The sequence below is a fragment of the Carassius auratus genome, unplaced genomic scaffold (genome assembly GCF_003368295.1).
Source record: "Carassius auratus strain Wakin unplaced genomic scaffold, ASM336829v1 scaf_tig00217606, whole genome shotgun sequence".
Taxonomy (NCBI): Eukaryota; Metazoa; Chordata; class Actinopteri; order Cypriniformes; family Cyprinidae; genus Carassius; species Carassius auratus.
The window spans coordinates 19,369-42,500 of NW_020529144.1; the positions used below are offsets into that span (position 1 = coordinate 19,369).

General features: G+C 34.9%; 2 protein-coding genes across 2 annotated transcripts; both read right to left on the reverse strand.

Annotated features, from left to right (window-relative positions):
* Window positions 1-1,315: 1,315 nt before the first annotated feature.
* On the reverse strand, window positions 1,316-6,274 carry LOC113101515 (synaptophysin-like protein 1). The gene is made up of 5 exons (XM_026265656.1): window positions 5,824-6,274; window positions 4,750-4,868; window positions 3,712-3,916; window positions 3,403-3,594; window positions 1,316-1,997 (listed from the first exon to the last, which is right to left on the reverse strand). Exons 1-5 carry the CDS (start codon window positions 5,893-5,895, stop codon window positions 1,866-1,868), a joined length of 720 nt encoding a protein of 239 aa, XP_026121441.1. The 5' UTR covers window positions 5,896-6,274; the 3' UTR covers window positions 1,316-1,865.
* A 1,922-nt stretch (window positions 6,275-8,196) lies between these two features.
* LOC113101511 (nicotinamide phosphoribosyltransferase-like) lies at window positions 8,197-21,646 on the reverse strand. Its single transcript, XM_026265651.1, has 11 exons — window positions 21,506-21,646; window positions 16,849-17,005; window positions 15,872-15,975; window positions 15,640-15,768; window positions 12,165-12,323; window positions 11,780-11,916; window positions 10,892-11,117; window positions 10,584-10,703; window positions 10,343-10,483; window positions 9,899-10,033; window positions 8,197-9,094 (listed from the first exon to the last, which is right to left on the reverse strand). Exons 1-11 carry the CDS (start codon window positions 21,563-21,565, stop codon window positions 8,981-8,983), a joined length of 1,482 nt encoding a protein of 493 aa, XP_026121436.1. The 5' UTR covers window positions 21,566-21,646; the 3' UTR covers window positions 8,197-8,980.
* Between the last annotated feature and the right edge of the window lie 1,486 nt (window positions 21,647-23,132).

Here is a 23,132-nt window from a genome sequence, read left to right on the forward strand (position 1 = left end):
TTTGGATAAAGGAATAAAAATAAATATTAGAATATTGAATAATATATGAATAATAATATGGAATAAAGAATATTAATGTAAAAATGTAAATTAATTTTAAAATAATAATAATTATTATTATTGATCGTTGTAATAATTGATTATTATAAATTTATCTCATTTTATAGTTTACATTTAAATAAATATTAATACATTAATGCGTTCATTAAATGAATAATTCATTAATAATTATGAATGTAATTAATAGCAATTTAATAATAATAATTATAATTATTTAATAGTAGTTGTACTATTTACACTAATATTACCTTTTAATATTTATTCATAATTCATATTACTTAATATTTGTTCTAAATTATGTAAATAATAAAATGTAATTCATTTATAAACAACATAAGTTACAACTATTAATAATTATAATTTTTATCTTTAAAAACTAGTAATAATGGTTTTACTAACAACTACTAATAATAATTTAAATGTAATGAAAATAATAATTAATTTTATTATTGATTCTATAATTACTAAGTTGTTGTTTTAACATGTTATTGTTTACATAAAATATCATTAACTCTTTCCTAAAAAGTCTTGTATTTTATTAAAGGAATTTATAAAAATTGCTACTGTTTAATGTTGTTGATTATTGCAATAATAGTAGTTTAAAATCCCTTTTTAATCCCTTTTACAGTTATAGTTGATGTTTTAATTGTGATTCTCACATGATGTGGGCTTCAGTCATCATTGAGGTGCAGATTTTTGATCCTGTAGGTAAATAACTTAATTTAATTTCACAGGTTTCGTTACACAAGCAGTTATCACGAGAAAGTCACCGTCTCATCATCACAATAAATACATACACACTACTTTTGAATAATGAGTGTGTGTGTATTTGTTTAAGAGTTCTTAAAAGATGAACAGCTAGGAAAATCAGACAAAAAAAAAATGCCGTGCAATAAACATCAATGCATTATTTAGTTATTATTATTATTATTTAATGTACTACAGGCTGAAGCACTTCACAAAAAAATAATTTGAGAAATGATTATAGGAAATAAACAGGTCAGAGTCGGACAGTCATGGGTCAGATCACCTGTAGGACATGAAAAAACACTTTTAATGCGTTCAGCCTACTGCTGTGAACTAGCCAGATAATGTTTCATTTGTTCTTTTGACAAATGCTGATCAGTGAAGTCACAGGATGAGCCGGCAAACAAAAGCGCCATTATACCAGAAGGAAGCCAGGATTTATTTGGGGAAGAAATCACACTTTCTCCCCAGAAGCACAGAGTCCTGCATGTATACAAACACTACCAAGTGCACTTCACAGTCAGTTTTATTGACCAAAAATGACATTTAAAAAAAAAAAAAAACGAAGCACAACAAGAACAGAGAGAAAACCATTAGAAATGTGATCGAAGCTTAAAACTGCATAAAACTCCATAGATAACCATTTAAACGCAACACCTGAACACAAACGACTGGAAAAGACTGGAATTTGGTTTGTAAATGCAAAAATACACAGAAATGCTGCTATGCTAAACTGAAATGTATTGAGGTTGACAAATCGAACAAGATTTTTATACTTGATTTGACAAGAGTTGATCATATAAGTCCAAGTACATTCAAAACATGTTTTAGTTCCATTAAAAGTTAAAAAAAGCATGCTTACGAAATATAACTAAGGTAAAAAAAAAAAAAAAGAAGATATTTTCTTCAAGTACACAATAAGTTGAAGGTGTAAAACAGAACAGGAGAAGAGAGAAATATCACACATGAGAGTCATATGATTATTGGTCTTCCAGGAGCATCACCGGTCACTGTGTAATTTTCGTGAAGGCTAAGGTGTTCTGCTGTGGGATAATTGTTTAGTTGGGGGCTGGATTTGGACCCCGTCCCGCCGCTTGCTGAGCACTGACCTTCTGAGAGTGCCAGCGCGTCTCCTTATACACAAACCAGGCGTTCCCAACCCATATGATCAGATTCAAGAAACCAAATATCTGTAAATGAGGTTAGGAATCGGTTATTTATCATTTACACTTACCGGTCAAGAGTTGGGAATAATTGAATAGTTGGCACTGCATTTATTTGATGAAAAATTACGTTAAGTAAAAAAAAAGTTAAATATATTTTACAATTTAACATACCTGTTTTCTATTTGAATATATTTTAAAATGTAATTTATTTCTGTGATCAAAGCTGTATTTTCAGCATCATTACTCCAGTCTTCAGTGTCACATGTAATGATTAAAATGATTAAAATGTAATGTCACATGATCTTCTAATTTGATGATTTGCTGCTCAAGAAACATGATTATTATTATCACTTTTGTAGAAACTGTGACTTTTGTTTTCAGGATTCTTTGATGAATAGAATAGAATACAATAGAATATAATTAAAATTACAACTATCTTTACTGTCACTTTTGATCAATTTAATGCATTCTTATTGAATAAACGTTGTATTTATTTATTTATTTTTTATTATTATAATTACCCAAACTTTTGAATGGTAGTATATTTCAGTTTCCATGAAAATATGAAGCAGCACAACAGTTTTCAACATTGGTATTAATCAGAAATGCTTCTTGAGCAGCAAATCAGTATATTATAATGATTTCTGAAGATCTTGTGACACTGAAGACTGGTTTAATGATGCTGAAAATTCAGCTGCGTATCACAAAAAAAAAAAAAAATGTTAAAGAATATTCAAATTTAAAACAGGTATTTTAAATTGTAATAATATTTCATAATTTTACTGTATTTTTGATCAAATGCAGTCTCGTGAACAGGAGAGACTGTTTTTTCAAAAACATTTAAAAATCTTAATTATTCCAAACTAATGGCCGCCAGACTTAAAAAGCATCAAATGCCAGTGAATAAAGTCCTGTGCTACACATATGCCAATTTTAATTACCCGTATTTTCCGGACTATACATTGCACTTTTTTTCATAGTTTGGTTGGTCCTGCGACTTATAGTCAGGTGCGACTTATTTATCAAAATTAATTTGACATGAACCAAGAGAAAACATTACCGTCTCCAGCCGCCAGAGGGCGCTCTATGCTGCTCAGTTCTCCTGTAGTCTACACTGAAGACATAGAGCGCCCTCTAGCGGCTGGAGACGGTAATGTTTTCTCTTGGTTCTAAATAAATGCGACTTATATATGTTTTTTTACTCACATTTTTGGACTGATGCGACTTATACTCAGGTGCGACTTATAGTCCGAAAAATACGGTAGACATATGCCACAATAAGGAAGTCAAATGCATTGCAAATGCAAGATTGCATCTCAGTGTTAGGGATAAGTACCCTTTTTTGAGGTAAAAAAATAAAATACAGAAATAATCGGCATGATAATAAATAGTGAAAGAGAACAGCTGATTGGTTAGTGTAATAGCTTACCACAGATATATTGAGCGAGCGCAGGCTGGCGTACTCAGTGACTTCACATTTGACATCTTGTTCCTTACAGAACGCCAGAGTGGATTGAATGCCAGCCGTACCGGTGGCGTCCTTCACCGTCTGCAGCCCTCGAGCCCAGGCAGACGAGCACACCAGCCACAGGAACGCAAAGATTGCTGTCAGCGCGAAATCCTAGCAGATAGAGGCAGAAAATTACAAACATGCACAGAATTTTCCCTTTAAAAGCATCTGCGATGTGATATACAAATGCATATTGCATTCAAGCTCATTTGCCATTTGCATACTCACAAACATAGGGCCGAAGTCTGAGTCTCGGTACACATGCATGTAGCCCAGATAGACCAGCAGAGCCACCATTGAATAGAGGAAAGCCAAGACGGCCACAGCCACGAAAAACTCCACCGAAGACGACGAGTCTCCTACGAGATGGGTTACAGGAACTGTGTGGTTGCAAAGAGTGGTGGTGTTCTCCACCAGCAGCTCCTGGTTTAACCTGCAAAAGAATGTGCAAATAAAAAATGTAGCATTGCATCACTTGCTCAGCAATGGATCCTCTGCAGTGAATGGGTGCCGTCAGAATGAGAGTCCAAACAGCTGATAAAAACATCACAATAATCCACAAGTAATCCACAGCACTCCAGTCCATCAGATAATGCCTTGTGAAGTGAAAACGATGTGCTTGTAAGAAACAAATACTTCATTAAGATGTCACTTCTGGCAGAAATACGAGTCCATAATAACAAAAAATCCATCTTCTGTCGTGTCTTACATCAAAATCCACCCACATATTTGTTTAGAGTTGTAAACACTGCTTGATCTGTGCAGATTTCCCTCCTGATTTTAGACTAGACTCATTTTTCCACTGGAGGAAGCAATCTTACAGATAGCCGGCAATATTTAGCTGGAAGCAACAGTTTGTGACTAAAAATCTCTTAATATTAGATTTGTTTCTTACAAACACACAGCTTTTGGCTTCACAAGTCATTATCTGATGTACTGAAGTGGTGTGGATTATTGTGATGTTTTTATCAGCTGTTTGGACTCTCATTCTGACGGCACCCATTCACTGCAGAGCATCCACTGGTGGGTGGCCTAAGGGTGAGTACATTTTTCATTCCTTGGTGAACTACTCCTTTAATATTTTGATTATTTATATTTTTCCAGCATTTATTTATTTATGTTTTTTGTAATTGTTATATATCTTTCATATCTAATTTTATGTTACCTACAGTCTTTCTACTTGACAATTTCACATTTCATTCAATGTGTTGTTTGCCAATTGCTTGTGAAATTTACTAGCAACTTCTCAGTGTAACTGGGTCCAACCTGAATGGGTAGGTGAAAGTGGCACTGAGGGTTTCATTGCTGCTTCCGCCGCAGAAGATGGAAACCACATTTCTGCCAGTATAACCTCCACACGTCCCGAATGCAAGCACGGCCGAGAGCTGGAGAAAACCAGAGCATTATGCATGAAACGCTGCATGCAAACAATAGAAGCATGCAGTCACGTCTTCAGTTTCCTACATGCACAAACCTGAAGATGCACTGCAGAGGCTACCATGAAATAAGCTTCCTTCATGAATCATCTGACATACTAATCTGATCCTGTGTTCAGTTTTAACCTTGATTCCCTCCGCTTGGGTTTAACCCTTAGAAGTTAAATGAAGACCTGCTGTTCATTTTCCAACACCAGATGTTTAGTTTCGCTGTGTGATACATCCTGTTTACCAGCTTACGCTCAAGAAGCAATTAAAACAAAACAGAGAAACTTCTCATCTGTCCCACACTCCGATTTACACTTTATAGACAACAACAGCTGAGTCAGTAACTCCATTTTCCCTGCCAATAACAAATTCCTTTGAGGAGAGAAAGAAGGCAGGAACTTCATGTAAGTAGGTGGCTAAAGAAAACTCAAGACATGCTGAGTTGCTGGTGAAGGGAATGCGCAAAAAAACATATGCAAAAGTCTGATAGAGGACAAGTGGAAATGCTTCTTTTGCAGGTATATATATATATATATATATATATATAGCATTTAAAAAGTTTTCATTGCATATTATCAGCATAACAATTTGAACTGAAAAAATGTAATTACACTTTTCATAATTTCTTAGTATGCACTCAAGCAAGCATGAACAAAACATGATGAAACTTCCCTGGTTTAAAAGAAAAAAGTGAAAATTAAACATTTTGTAAAATAACTATGCATATGAGAAATACTCACATACTCGGTGTTTTGCAAGTATTAGTGGTTGGGACTAAAAATGTTTAACTAGAAAGACTTTCAACTATACTTTGCATGGAATAGTGCATTTTTAGCCAGGCCTTTGCCCTGCTTCTGAAGTTAATGCAAAAAAAAAAAAAAAAACGAGCTCAACAGATTTGGATTTTCTTACTTACCCACTCCACGAGTTTAACAAAACCCAGAGGCTCTTTAACGGGGGTCAAATTTAATCTAAATCCAGTCTGCATCTCTTTGCACCGACCTAGATATCCTCCAGGAAGAAATAAAAAGGAAGGGGCTTGAATCTCGCTTGCTCAAGTTTTCATAAAAATCTGGAAGTTTGACAGAGTGACGTGGTTCTGTGGTGGAAAAGATGCTGCTCCTCCCCCGCGAGGAAACTCGAGTACATCCAGATGAGGATAGAAGCGGAGTTTCGGATCTAGTTCAGATTCTATCAGACAACATATGGTATTTCGTAATAAATGTGGTTTATCTGCAGCTGGATACGTCGTCACGAGGCGATAGTTTCGAGTGAATGAAGCGCGCTCCCGCGAACAATATTTCAGTCATATGATTGTTTGAGACGCTGGAGATGGATTTTCTACATTCCTGTGCCCCGATATAAACTCAATTCTCTTAAAGGAACAGTACATCCAAAAATTAAACTTGTCATTTGAATGCCAAGGTGGGAATTATGGTGGTCTAAATATATGTAGTCTTTTTATAAGTAAGTGCAGATACACATATATGCATCTATAGACACCACACAAGTTTTATTACAAAGTGCTTAAAGTTCGCTAAAGGAAGTTACGTAATAGTTCGCGAATTCAGTTCAGTATCACGAAATAAGTCTGAAGTTTTATTACACACGCATTTTTTATCATTTCAGTAGCAAATAAAGTTATATTACAAAAATTTCTAAAAGTTTGCTACAATTGCAAAAGTTGGCTTATGGAGCAATCGCAGTATCGTGATCGAACCCTACATAATTAAATATTATGGTAAAAAAAAAAAGTATTCATTTACATTTACATATTTCAGGGGCATTTTTTATAATTTCAGTGACCACAAAAGTTAGATATCAGCAACAGTTCACGGTTATATAAATACTGTACTGTATAAATATTTTGACCACTTATATTTATTGTATTTATTGTTTTTGTGATCATATATATATATATATATATATATATATGTATATATATATATATATATATATATATATATATATATATAGTATTAATAATACATTTTTATAATTTTTAGCTAACTGTTCTGGGGCAGAAAAGTATAATTCGGTTATCTACAGACAAACCGCAAATAAAAAATAATCTATCAGTTCGTAATACAGTTTAATGTATGTACATTTTGCTGCTACCAAACAGCTTATTTTTAAAAACAAATGACCTTGTGTTGATCACTGCATCCGGAGAAATAAAACCCAAACTCAAATCCGTATGATATTGCTTTTTATTGAAACTTTAACACGAATTTTCCTTTACACAGTTTTAAATTCGTCATCAAAATGAAGTGATTCATTACTAGTTTGAAGGCTAGTGCATTGAGAAACTGTTTACTGTCCTTACAGCAGCTATAAAAGGGAATGGTTTCATCTTTTCCGCTATTCCATAAAAAAGGAAAAGAAATAATAACAACATTTCAGCAAAATTTCAGGATACACTGTTGTCGTTGTTTCAATATCCTGTCAAAATGGCATCAGTTTTAAAATATCCCAAGAGGTTGAAAGAAAAATGAGACCCAACATATACATAAAAACATCATTGAAATTATAAGTGTTGTCAATCAAACATGTACACACACACACACACACACACATCACACACACACACACACATGCCAGAAACTGTGTGAGCAACATCAGTCTTCCACAGAACGTAACGGATACATGAATTTCTGTTGGTACAAAATAGACATTAGACAAAAATAAAAACAGATCTCTACTTGCACAAATAAGAAGCCAGCTCTCAAAACAAACACCAACGCCGATATATACGAGAGAGAAGGCAGTTTGGCCACATTATTCTGACTGTGGATATTTACTACGGTAACTGGCGCTATTTATTCCATAAAAAATTATGAATCTGGAGTTTGGAACACTAGGTATAGAAAACAGTAAAACTAAACTCTTTTAAAATGATCCCCACTGTTTATTAAAACTGGTGTTTTCAAATAAGGAGCTGTAGTGAGTAATATAAAAAAAAAACTTTTTTTTTTTTTTTTTGACTTAAGTATGTCAGGTTTACATTGATGTAGCATTTAACATGTTGGGAAAATCTGGATAATGTTCTCCCCAGACCTGAAAGAGTCTATTATATTTAGATGAATCCTGTCAAGAACACGTCTAAATCATATTTCACCCCAAAAATCCAAAGAAATATGAAATTATATTTTGCATAAAGGAAACAAAACCTACTTTTAAATTAAGCCCATAAATTCCCATTACTACTATAATGCAATGGCATGATATATATATATATATATATATATATATATATATATTATTATATATATATTATTATTATTATTATTATTTATTTCATTAGTTACACAGTATGTTTGCTGTACAGCCTTTAATTTATGCTGATTTAGATTTTTTTTTTACTTATGGAAATTAAACAATTTACAGTAACAATTTAATATTTCCAGAGAACGATTAATGAAAATTACCATTGAAAATGTCTGAAATTACTGTAAAAATAAAATAAAAATATCGGCACACAATAGAGTAATGGGTATTGGTGGTAAGATGTCCTTAAATATCATGAAAATAATGCTAAAATGCTAATTTCTTTATGCAAAATGAAGTTTCTCTTTTTCGTCCTCTTAATTTTAGGTGGAAATCTGACCTAAACATGCCCTCTTAGGTTTCATTATTCAACTAAAACCAGAAATAACATAAAATAAACACAAGGCCAACGAAAGTATCCCTCTAGTTCAGCCGTCTCCTTTGCATAAAGGAATAAATCAATCCTTTATAATAAAGTGATAAACCCTACACACAACATTCACATTCAACAAACACAGAACGATTACCATTCAGTCCTACAGTCAAGCTAAGCGAAATCTTCTCGCGGTATACGCACACATAAACGTCTCCATTCCTGCAAAGACGTGTGATCAGTAGCACACTTGGTCAAATAGAGAGTTAAATGATTTAAATAGCATGATAACTGCTCTCATCTGCCGTTAGAAAGAGACACTGAAGCGTAGACAGAAACATAGAACAGCTCTGCACACTGAACGTCGGGGTAACTGTGTGTCCTCACGTCTCTCGGTGGGTGCGGGCAGAGAGAGGGCTGATGGGAAACAGGCTCAGAGCAGCAGTTCCTCCAATTCGCTCTCCTTCAGCTTGGCATTGTCTCTGACCTCATCGAAGGTGTATTTCTTCACAATCTTCCCGTTCCTGAACACAGTGTGCAGCAAGTCCTGCGAGGGGACAAAGGAAAAAGTCAAAATGAACTCGCAAGATGACCATATGCAATTATCAGGATTTTAAAATCAAACTAAATTACTACAGTGTCTCACAATATCAAAAAATATATTGTTTTAAATCATTAATAAAGTATGCATTCGATTGCAAAACAGGGTTAAAGCATGTTTTATTAAATATGCATGTGTATTGAAACTAATGTATACATATGTAAAAATTATAGGTTAAACGATATTGGATTTTGCTGAAATTATGTGTTTAATAAAAGCCAATTAACAGCATCTAAGCATGTTAAATAATACTATTTCAGAGAAGCAACAAGAACTAATGTCAAATTAAATGTTAGATACAGTTTATTATATATTTTATACGTTATTATACTTTAATTATAAACTATTCTAGGACTCTTATTTTGAAATGCCAAGTGTTTAACTACTTTTAGCTGCTCGTTCAAATGAGGGAGATAAAATACACATCCATCTATAACATATTACGATATAACATTTTAATAATTTATCAACAGTAAATAAATGCATATAATTCATTGGTTGCAAACTGCTCTGAAAATGCAGAATATTCAATTAAATCCTAGCCTTTTGAAGTTTATTAAATCACATTAGACCTCTTTAAGACCTCTTAAAATAACAGTTAATACCTTTGTTCTATCATTTAAGATATTTTAAACTTCCAGGATCAAACTCGATTAGGACTTGGAAGTGAAAAAATATTCTTCTTCTCATTTGTATGAAGTCAAATGTGTTTAATGAATACATTTTTTGGATTAATTTTTAGTGATGTACCTCTCCGTATTCCTCCAGATCACCCTTGCCCTCTTCCAGAGTAACGAAATTTCCACTAGGCGTCCTGTGAAGAGAGAGGCGACCTTTCTTTGACCTCTTGTTGTGGTCTGCAACAGGGTCTTTGAAGACGTTTACCTGAAATTAATAACATCATATTAATGAAAAATTTATTTTCTCAATATTGATGTACATATATATATGGTATTTATTTATACATCACATGTGCTGAAATCTACATTAATTTATGCTACGTTACGTTATCAACATTTACATTTTTAGTGTTAAAAATGAGAATATTTTATGAGAATCACCATTGACATTACAAGAGTTGTTCAAAAATAGCTTCATTTTCTTAATGCACATATATGCATATAAAGATGAAGCATGTAACTGCACTGAAACTATAGAGTCACTGCTAAAACCCTCCCATTAGTCGACACTTACGCCCAGTCCGTTCGTCACCACATAACTGCACTTAAAAGAGCAGTTGAGCAGATCTCGAGTCACTTTCTGCAGCAAAGCTCCTCCTGAGCCAAACGAGATGTTCTCAATGCTCCATCTGTGCTTTTTCATGCCCTCCACAATCTGTATACCACAATAAAACAGGTACAGGACGAGTTTAAACCCTCAGGAGCTCGTATACCATACAGTCATGGTTCTGTTGTGAGATGGACAACATACACACCTCCTGTAAAGTATTGATGTCCACACCGTCACCCTGAATGACTCGGATGTAGGGTGGAAGCACCTTATAGCCTTTAGAGTTCTCAACTGGATGAAATTTCCTTCCTAAAATTTCTAGGACCTGGAAAATAAGACTTAATAGACTTAATGGACATGCATATCACTCTACGCTTTGAAACGAAGTAAAAATTTGAGACGAGCTGCGTAAAAAAACAAACACAACCATATCATGAAAAAAATATAATATTAAAGCATGATTAATCAACTGCCAGCCACAGCTGATATGCTTTTTGATGCAACAGTGCTTACCTTTAGCACTGTGTCTAGAGGGTTTCCCGAATCTGGTCGGACCACCAGCGGGGCGTCTGCGCTCCTCATCTCGATCAGACCCCTCAGGTCCTCACCCCAGATCTTCTCGCAGGCGTTGTAGATGTCGTAGCTGTCGCTGACGATAGACACGGGGACAGACGGGAACTGCTTGATGATGTGTTCAAAAGCATCCTTCTCATGGTCCTTTCCCCAGGCAGTGATTGTGCTGCAACACAAAAAACACAATTATTATTATTATTACACCGTTTTATTATCACTAATACCACTATTAGCTTAAGAACTTTTTCCAGCAATTAACTTCAGATTTAAAAAAAATTATACATTTAATTATTCACATTTAACAACATAGCTTATCTGACAGAATAACAGACAAACTATATATATTATTACTATTATTAAATATTCATAATCTTATGCAATTTTCTGGCAAATCAATTGTGTGTTAGCATTACAGGTTAAAATAACACTATTTTAATTAAAAATGTATAGTATATACAAAATTTATATTATAAAATTGCACAAACTTGAATGGTTTCATGTTTTGATATCTACCACTAGGTGGCAGCATTGTACAGTGTATTGCATGTCAAAACGACTACATTTCAAAAGCACTACTGAAACTATTGCAAATGTGAGAAGAAACACTGGTCTTTACTAATTACGTGACAGGGGGCTGTCAGCTCCTGGTACAGGGCAGGGAATGAGAAGTGTGATGATGCGGCACCAGCTAACCAGAATGCATTGGGCCACATCATCTTAAAGAGTAAAAGGAAACCTTCCAGGCAAGTTCACATTACTTCTGAGTGATCGATTCCTTAAAGCTATGTGATTAACTATCATCAAGCTCTTAGCTCCAAGTTGTTGCACCTGTGTTCTGCAGCTGGTACTGAGAAACCAGGAACCGGGTCTTTGGTGCCGTAGTACTTCTTGATTACACAGATCCCGGCCACGGTGTCTGTTCCTTTGAAGTTTACCAAGTGTGCAGATGCGCCGATACCAGCCGTCTGAAACGGAAACATAATTAAAACGCACAGCTAGTGCAGAAACAAAACCATCAGACTACAGGATGGAGCATGTGCACGGTATGTATACATATCTTGGTATTTACAATTTAAATGCTATGACATTTCTGAGTTAGAGCTTCATCTTAGACATTCCAAGCATGTTCTTAAACCAGATTTGTAGGGTTTGGTTAACAGTAAACAGTCTCTCTGAGCTTTTAGCACTAGTGTAGCAACACATTAAATGTCACCTCTTGTGATGAAACCCCTCTGTAGCCGAAGTCGTGCAGTTTATATTCCAGTCCTTCCAGGCTTCCTGACGTCTCCATGAGATATTTGGCCAGGATCTTCTTCTGCTCTCTTGAGTTTGTCGCGACGGTGATGGGGTACCAGGTCTGAACCAGGATAGTCTGTTGAGAAGACAAATTTCCATCATTGTAACAGTTTCCTCAGCTATAAACATACATGTGTGAACACTTCCTGTGAGTTTCCCCCCTAATGCACCTCGTCTTGTATCGTCACATCTGAAAGTGACAAATATCTTGGAACTCAAAAACAAAAGAGTGTAGTCAAGCTTGAACCTGAATCCAAAAATAACCTGAATCTCGATGTGAGCCGAGAGCTTTGGGAATGTGTCAACACAGCGACTGCACACAGGGTTTGCTGGACTCAAACAAGAGGATGTCAGGCAGAAATGCTTTGTTGAAGACCAGCCGGTCAAGTCAATATTATCATACTGCACATATAATCTGCTAGGATCTGGCGCTCTTTGGGCACAAGAACATCCCAGTGTCCCAATCACATGGACTCAACTCATCTGACGTGAGATTCTTGGACAGTGATTTTTAATGCAATCACTGTTTTGGAGGGTTTTCTGTTCTGAATTGGCTATAAAACCTCCACTATCCTCATTTCTTAATTGTCAATCAAAGTCACAACCCATTTTCTAAGTGATACATGATATTCAGTGAAAAAAAATGCTGGATGGGATTTGATTTTGTCCATTAGGAACTGATTGGATCATGAAAAGTGGGCATTAAGTCTCCAATTTCTAAAAACAACCAGAATACATTAGTCAATAGCTCAAATAACCTAATACAACTGTCAATCGAAAATAAGAGAAAAGAAAAATGCACTGATGAAACCTAATAAGATGTTAACATTAATTAATTAAATTAGTAATGATAACAATAATTGTTATTATTAATTCATTATAATAAAAGTAATAATTATTACATTAATAAAAGTAATTACACATAATTTTGATTTTAAATTACAATAAATTATTTAAATTACATATCGAGTACTTCATAACAAATTACTAATAAAAATTATTATTAATTCAATATAATAAAAATAAATTATTATTAAATGTATTATATATAATGTATGTATTATATATATGACAAATTGTTATTTTTAGAGTAAAATAAATTATTTAAATTATATCAAATATATATGGTTGTCCTAATTTTTTTGCTATCAAATGTATTTTTTGGGGGGAACAGATTTCTAAACTAATTACAAATCTGCAAAAATATTTGTCACGCTGAATTTTTATACAATTAAAACCATTTTTACTCAAATTGGACACTTGAAATTTGGTGTGAATAAAGAAGCTAGACCAACAAACACGGACTTGAAGTGATTCATCTGCAAGCTAGTCCGAATTTATCTGACTGCAAAGTGATCCAAACAGCTTTCTCACACTGATCTGTGGGTTTTCAGCACCTCCAGCAAGTAAACTTTATACTTAATGTCATTAAGTCTGATCAGCGCAGCCCAAAATCTGTGTTTGTGCTCAGATGTGCATCCTGCCGTCAGAGATTATCTTCAGTGCCAGGGTCACTTGTTTACATGCCTGTAAAGCCAAACTATGATTCAGCGTGTCAGTATGTGACGATCACAAATAAAGAGATTCTCTCCACCTAAACAACACAAAGGATGGAGGTTTAAGAGAAATATTAAATACTTTAATTCTCAGTAAAATGTCGTCTTCGGAGTCGGAGAAGTCTATTAAGAGTTCAGCGACTTGTAAGCCTGAATCATCATAAAGAAAGTAGACACGTGTTTGCCATCACTGGAGAATAGATATGTAAAGACAGTGTGTACTGAGAGCCAAGGGCATGCATACAGACACACACACACACACACATACACACACACACACACACACACACACACACACACACACACACAGTCTAAATTTACCAGCTAAGCATGACAACATATTTGCCATACATTCAAAGCCCTCCGAGTCATCTGTAAAAGCACTCAAATAAAGCTGATTTGATACTCAAAATGCAGAGAGTAGAAGGAAAGCTAGCGATCGTTCCCTCGACTGTATACGTGGATGTCAGACTGTCAGCATGATTCAGCAGGTTTGAAGGTAAATATTAACGAGGGAGTTGTGTGGCATGACATATCACTTTTTGCACATGTTTGGAAAACACTGTAGTCATTAATTACAGAGAAAAATGTCAACTACAAGCCCAATTATATACAATTCTTCTGAATTATGAACCAAATGAGGATTGTGCTGCCAAAATGCGCACCTTACTGTTTACTCCACTAGTGATTCATTACATCTGTGTCCCGCAGCTAATATACAGTGCCAAAGGAATTTAGATTATCATGACTGAATAATTCCTCTTTCAATTTGCCTCTACAAAATGGTTAAAATGGCAATGCAATTTACATTAAGACTTTTAGCAGAAGCTTGTATCAAAAGCAACTTGCAAATGAGGACAACAGAGGAAATCAAAACCAGGGCAATAATATGTTAGTTCTGTGACAGGTCTCGGTTGGTCTAGTGCAGGTTTTGTTTTTAATAATAAATACAAAGAAAACAAGTACATCGTATAGAAAAAATTAGTAGTTTTAAGGATTCTGGAATTATAATCTCCATGGATTTTTTTACTAAATATTCCTGTTGGCTCATAAATCATAAAACAGAATACAAAAACAACACTGAATTTGTGAAAAAAAGTAACTTTTTATACTATCATCAGTAATAATTAATTTACTAATTAGTAACTAGACATGATTTTTATCATTAAAATGTAATTAAACCCCTCAAATTGAATCCAGAAATACCAATGGAATTCAATATTTAAGTATTTATACAGAAAACACATAATTTAGGGGGGAAAATAAAATATTCCATAGTGTCTTGTTATTGTAAAAATGTAAAAAAAAAAAAAAAAAACCTACTTATTCTATTATTATTGAATTCATTAGAATAGACTTGATTCTTGATTTTCTAATTTTAATTCAAACATACTTTTGCTGGACAACAATTGCATGTAGTGTAAAACTGATCTCTGAATAATGTTTTATCTTTCCTAGACACTCACAAGTCATTAATACAATATAAGACACATTTTCATGCATGTTATCCATCTATAGATGGATAATGTTACCTTTATGTTTTCTAAATCAGTGGAACTCAACAACAATGTTCAATACATAACAAAAAATCTGTTCATTTTTAATATAATTAAATTTTAATAAAAGTCTCGAACACATCGGCCAAGCAGAAAAACTGATCGGCCGAAGCCGATATTTGAAAATGCCAAATATCGGCCGATATATCGGTGGACCACTAGAAACTAATGTCATCTATATGTGATCCTTTGGGAATTAAACACATACTGACAAAATGTAAACTTAGAATGTAGAGTGAGTCGCTTTAGATAAGTGTTTAAGTTCAGGGTCATGCCTCACCTCTACCCAGTTAGTGAGCCAGTAGCACTCCGGATCTGTGCTTTCTACGGTGAACAGAACATTCCCACGCGGGATAACGCTTCCCTCCGGCACAGCCTTGATCTCGATGGGCAGGTGACCGTTGTATTTCTGCAGAGATGCAACATAAGTGACGTGACTGAACATCTCTGACGAATGATCCCTAAAACATTCGGCACATACAGAAATGTCACAGAGATGAGCTTCAACATACCTCCAAAATGTAATTCCATCCTTTTTCATTGAACACGTCATCCTGGAAGTGTTCCCTGTACACCTCTTTTGCTTCCTGAATCTTCTCTTTTGTGACGACCTGTCCTGTGAGCGCAAAAAGAGACGGGACAACTGTGAGACGAGAAATAACACAAACCTCAAGGAAGTGGCTGAACAATTCATGTATAAAAAGACACTGTGTCACTGTTTGTGAGTAATTGCACATTTTCCAACATACTTGCTTAATGCATTAAGGGACTCTTCCATGAGTTCATTGCTGCTTTCTCACAAAAGTACATTACAAAGATTTCACAAACTGTCTTAAAGGCACAGTATCCTCAAAAATAATATTTATGTATTAATTTACTAGATACTGTGACTTACAGATGGGAACTAAGTTTATAGTATCTAAGGACATCTGCGCTTCTTTAGGAAATAGTAGTAAAATTCAAGCAAAAAAAACTGGAGACAACAACAGAAACAGAAGTAGTGCAACTTTGGTATTTATTAGTCTACCATAAATGCATGAATCTGTGACCAGGACTGCTTCGGGAAGCTGTGTTTTGTGGGTGAGAGAGCAGATGTTCAATTGTCTCGATTAATTTTATCACACGACTTTTAAAGCCTTCACTCTATCGCACCATGAAATCTTTTTCAATGTAAAAACAGACTAAACTCCATGCGAAAATGAGACTGCTCAAACTCAAACCAGACTGCTAGTCACAAGACTTAACCTCAAACCGCTATTTTTTTAGCCTAGAACTCTACCATCGAGTTTGGTCAGTTAACACTGGCTACATCATGAGAAAGTAATTTTTTTTCCTGTTGGAACAAACAATGTTATTATTTTTCTGGCTGCTTAAGAGAGAACTGACTACAGCAGGCTGCATTCTTGAGTGTGAACAGACCCAAAATATATTATTAAATATTATTATATTTTGCAACTCAAATCAATGCTTTCAGCCGCATCCTACATACCTTTTAAATATCTTTGGAGAATGTACTGAAGCCCATAGAAGACAGTTTTGTCGTATTTGACTTTTCTGAGCTTGGTAGGTTCTGTCTTCGTCTCGCGGCACTCAAAGTAAGAGTACACCTTGCTGGTGTTGGGTGGATACTGTTTGTAATGTGTGACCTGCAAGAAAGAAATTACAACATGTTACGATTCATAAATAGAAAAATCCACACAACAACAACACAACATCCTCTGGCACAGCTGTGATTTGGTAAGGATGTCAACAAGCCTAGGTGCATCTTAGTCCACAAAGTTTTCTGTAAATCAGACGGTTATTGGTTATGATCTAGTTGATCTACCAACACTGATGCTTTAAAGGTACAGTAAACCAAAAAAATGAAAATTCGGTCATTAATTACTCACTCTCATGTTGTTCCAATACCCTAAGACTTTCATTCATCTTTGGAACACAATTGAAGATATTTTAAATTACATCTGAGAGGTTTCTGTTCCTCCACAGAAAGCCTAAGCATGCATGTCACGTCGTGGACCTGAGAAGAAGCTCTTGTGAACGCGCGTTGGAAAAGACAATACTGAATATAGTTGTTATAAAGCATTCCCATCACTTCAGATAATTCAAGTTGAACCACTGGAATAACATGGACTACTTCTGTGATGTTTTCACTACCTTTCTGGAGAAAAATAAGAGCAAACGCTGAACAAAGATGAAGCTTTCTACAGTGCATGTGTAAATGGGGTATACTTTGAAAGGCTGCACATTCAACTTTACGTATACGCTAGTGTCCGAGTTAAAAACTGAAATATACTGAAGTATTCTAGACTTGCCAAAATACACAGAGATAGAAAATGGGGTTAAACAAGGGCAAATATTGGTGGTGCTAATACAAGATGGAGGACTGATTAAATGTTTACCCCAAACTTGTGGAGTAAACAATTTCTTGCCATGCATGTTAAATCTTTACTGTCAAGCCCTAGATAAAATAGGACATTTTTGTAAAGATAAGAACAATCATAAAAGTGTTAGGAGTGTTTGCAAAAACACTAGAACCACAGAAACTGCATTTTTCAGCTTTAATAGTTAAAAGAAAAAAAGACCCAAACAATTTCTAATCAAACGTATGAACTTGTGAATATGGAGTGCTGCACTCAAATGTGCAATAAAAGGTTGTAGTTATTTAGACTAGGCTACTTATTTGTTGAATGCTTTTTTTTAGCAACGTCCTTGCGATAACCAACAAGATTCTAGAATCGTGATAGTGAGTTTTGCACAAGCAACTTTTTTTTTTTTTTTTTACTAGGGATGCACGATAAATATCGGCCGATATTTAATGCACATTTAAAGCCGGTTCTGTAATCAGCGGTAAATCTCTAAACGTGCGTGATTTCACGTGGAGCAGCATTTACGTTGTGCCCTGTTAAGCTGCGCAAACGGCTCTGTGTAGTAAAGGCAGCTCCACGTGAAATCACACAAATTACGGAACCGGCTTTACAGACAAGATGCGTCTTAAATATCAGCCAATATTTATTGCACATCACTAGTTTTTATATAGATACACAAAGAGTAAAATAATCCTGTTTGCCCTCTTGCTCTTCAAAGAGTTATGATATAAATACATCCTATGTTGACAACATGACTACACTTACACAAGATATCAAAGACAACCTACCAAGCTCACTTATATTTTGTGCATGATGACCTTTCCCTGGCACTTTTTGGCTGGTCTCTTGCATACAGGCCAGCCTGAGAAAGGTTACACCCTCATGGTTATCCTGCCTGACAGCTACTGTTGTTACTCCCTGCACCCCAAGAGCAAATTTCAGGCAGCTTTTCCCTCTCTGGCTCAAAGGGCAGTTCGAGGTTCCCTTCTGGAACAGGTGCATGTGGTCCATGCATGCGCAACAACTGGCTGTGTGCACAAGGGACACGAAATTGCCAGAGTAGGCTTCAGATCAAGGCCACGGAGGCTGTATAAGAAGCTATTTTATGGTGTGGCAAACTGAAATGAAAGTGAAACGTTGTAAACCGGTTATAAAATTGAACAAGCCAGATTTTAACCAGACCTGATCCGATGTTCCCAAGCGGACCAATTAGTCAGTTATGCCTAAAATCTCCTGGACAACATAAGCATGCCATTGTGATGTTGACAATTGAGGATAAAGGAGGAAAGATGCAATACCAGATAGAATTGTTAACACAAACCCAGCAAACATCTTCTCTGATGCCAAACTTGATGTGCGTATCGACTGGTCAATCAACATTATACATGCAGCAGACCTTTCCTATTCTTCTTCTCCACAGGGGTTTCAAACGATTCCCCAATAAATCGAGCTCTAAAATGAATCACATTACAGCTTTGATGCGAAGCAAACTATTCGAGGAAGTACAAAACTTTATGAGCAAATAAGCTACACAAGAATTAGTCAAATCAAAACTATGATTAAATATAAAATTGTAAATATAAAAACAGCGTGAAATTTGAATGTAGTTTTTTTCCCCACTAAACAGCTGTTAGATATTTTTCTACTTTCAGCTTAGCAACTGAAGAGTGACTGTAAACTGAAAAGAAAACATTAACTAACATTAAGTATGTTTATCTGATGTTTATTAAAAATGTTTTATGCTTAATGCAAGGTACAGTATAAAATCTGAAACCTTTACAAGATTCATTTGTACTTCAGTACACAAAAGAGCTGAATTTTTATTCAGAAACTGATAGTACATTTTTACAAGCAACTACAAATAAAAGGCAAGCAACACTTTGAATTAAACCTGAACTTTTGAAGTATAAAACAGAACTTTCCTCCCAATCTGATTATGTTTGTTTTATTTTTCTAGCACAGTTTGAGAGTGTCACCCATTCATTATATCATTTGCAAAGCTTCATGGGAGTGGATGGTTGCTGTTGAACTCTGAACACTTATTCTTCAGGTTTCTAGAGAACTATATATGATTGCTGAACAATCGTATACTCTCATTTACTCAGAGCATTAGACCGTTTCTCATTTCTCAACCCCTTTCTCATTCCTGGTGTCACCTTTACTTCCTTCTCATTGCCTCTTGTACTACAGCTACTTGATTCCACAGTTTCACCCCGTTTCTATCAGAGCCATAACCTTGAATGGAGAGTAAATGCCGACCGTTAAACGTCAAGAGTAGCATCACAAGGTCAAAAGCAGAGCTCATGGACACACTCCTAAAACAAGTCTCAGAAAATCAACATACTATCAAAAAGACACACGGAAAATAGAGTGTAGTGTTGACTGAGTAAATAATGAACAACCAGCCATTTTCCACCCATGATCTCTTCCCTCCATTGACATCTGCAGGATCCTTAAGTAATGAAGCATCCCTTAAAAGGCTAAATGAATGTGTCATCAGCCTCAATGCAAAACACGAGAATCCTATTACATTCGTGGTGGGAGGATAAAACACAAAGGCATCCACTCCCGTCCTCTAGCAGCACTGGTGAAAGAAAACACTGATAAAACCTAGATGAGACCATATCCACAACATAACAGACACAACAGCAGTCAATGACGCCAAGGACAGAGAGCACTGGGTTAAACTGAAAAGTGAAAGACCTGAGCAGCAGCTTCAGGACGGCAAAGTAAAAACGGCATACAATTAAAAATTTAAGATTTAATAAAGATATAATGGTTATAAAATACTTGCTTTTTTCATTTCTTAAACCGAATGATAATCACTTTGGTTGCCTCGTATGTTGGAAGGACTCAAATAGTTTTTGCACATGATTCAGCATCTTGTTACGTCACACAGCACTTTAGATATAATGAATAATACATTGAAAATACATTTTGGTTAAAAAAACTTTAAAACGACTTTATTCAGCATTGTCTTCTCTTCCGGGTCTGTTGTGAGTTGTATTTTAGATATTTATAAAAAAAAAAAAAGTCATACAAATCTATTATAGCCTAATTTTGGTTTTCACAATTATTAACTTTGGTATATTATAATGACAGTGATAGACTACACATAAGGCCTTATGTGTGCACTACACACAGGACATGGGCTACTACTATATGTCATATTCATATAACGTACATCAGAATGTACACTGCGGTCCAGACTATAAGCATATAAATAATATTTCATAAAACACATCGCATCGTCTTACACCACAATTACAGTGAATCTGTTGCATTCTGAAACCGGATTATTTCAGCAATATCTGAAATGGAGTCAACCCGGTGCTGTTCTTGATTAAATCACGTATAATCACTAATAGGTTAGATCTAGTAGGTTAGTAGCACACTCATCAGCAGGAGGCTAACGTTGCATTCATTTCCTGAGAAACCAAGCGCTTTCAGTTTTGCTTTTGAAGAGAAATAACGTTAATACCCCACCAGGGCCCGTGACTCCCGCCCTTTAGGTGTAATCCACACTCTCATTTTGTATGTTATCCGTTATTACCGACATAAACTCACATATTCTACTCAGTAGAACAGCGATGCAGATGTACCTGTCGTTTATCCTTACACACACTCGGCCTACCGACCTGACTGACACCGATTCAACCGTTAACGGCCTGAAGGATGAAACAACCTTCACTCCTCGTTCACTTTCCCTCATTCTCCTGTCACTCACGGGTTCACCGGTATACAACAGCAAACCGGGCCGGGCGGGGGCTCTCTGCTCACCTTGTAGGAGTCGGTAGCTAACAAGAAATTGAAGTCCACGGCGAGAGTGGGCTGCTCCATCTTTCCCTCGACGCGCTGCTGTCTGTCAGTCTGTTGTTCCTTCTCCAGCGCGCGGACTCAACCAACCCCCGTCGCTGAGGAGGGAGGATGACGGAATCACAGTGGGCGGGACCGAAAGGGGTGGGCTGGCCAATCAGGGAACAAGGTGACTTAGACGTCATTGCAGGGGGCGCGGCAAGGTGATAAAACAGAAAGTTAAATTAAATTAAAATGAAAAAATTTAATTAAAGTTTAATTTAGAAAGTTCTAAAAGAGAAATGTAATAATTTAGAAAATCCTTAATTGTATGTTTTGCTTTACTATTTTTTTTATGATATATTGGATATTTATTTTATTTTTTACATTAAGTTTTCGAATTCATTTCCCTCATTTATGCCTTTTATTTAATTTCTAATTTGCCTTTTATTAAAAAGATTTCCTGTAACGGAAGTTGTGTATTTTAAAAACATTTCTTTGACATATGTTTAAAGGACGTGTGTGTGTGTATATATATATATATATATATATATATATATATATATATATATATATATATATATATATATATATATATATATATATATATATATATATATATAGGACGTCCCTGTGTGTGTATATATATATATATAATATATATATATATATATATATATATATGTATATATATATATATATATATATATATATATATATATATATATATATATATATATATATATATATATATATATATATATATATATATATATATATATATATATATACTGGGACCCAGGCATACACTTCTCTGTAAAGGAAATCATATTTTAGTGAATTTGTCTAAAACCATAAATGCCATAATTTGGATGTCCTGCATAGAGCACAAATGTTTGGGGGTTTGATCATAAATCCTCACAATCCTCTCCTTGGTCTTTAAATATAACTGATATTGACTGAATTATCAAGTTTATCACTCTTAGGGGAAATATGATAATGTTTTACAGTTATTTGATAATTTTTAAATAGTTTGTCATTAATAAATATCTTTAAATAAAATGTTATGGGGTATCAAATCGGAATTTGACTTTTTGTTACGAAACAGGGCATAATTTTTATACATGTCCTCTGTAGAGGACACCAGGACAAACAGCATGTTAATCAGCCATTTTGGGGAAACACAACAAGTAAATATGGAAATAAATGATAGATTAATATTCCTGTGAAATATGAGATCTTCTTAATATTATACTAATTACAATTCCATTATTGCACTTCTTTATTCATTATGGTTTGCTCCAAGAACACATAAAAATGCTAATTAGATGCAATATATAGATACATTTTATAGAATGGGAATACCAGTTTATAGACATTTTAAACAATATTCCATAAAGTACAGTAGCATAATCATTTTGTCGCATCTTTCATAGCAAAGTTGAGCAATCTTTGTGCAAAGTTTGGTTAAAAATAGCCTGAAACCTAAAAACTGATTGGTGGATAATTTATTTATTTATTTTTCCTACATGCCTTTTCATGTCTGTTTTTTTTGTTAAATAACTTAGCCCTGGCGTCCTCTACAAAGGGCATAGAATAAAATATGAATAAA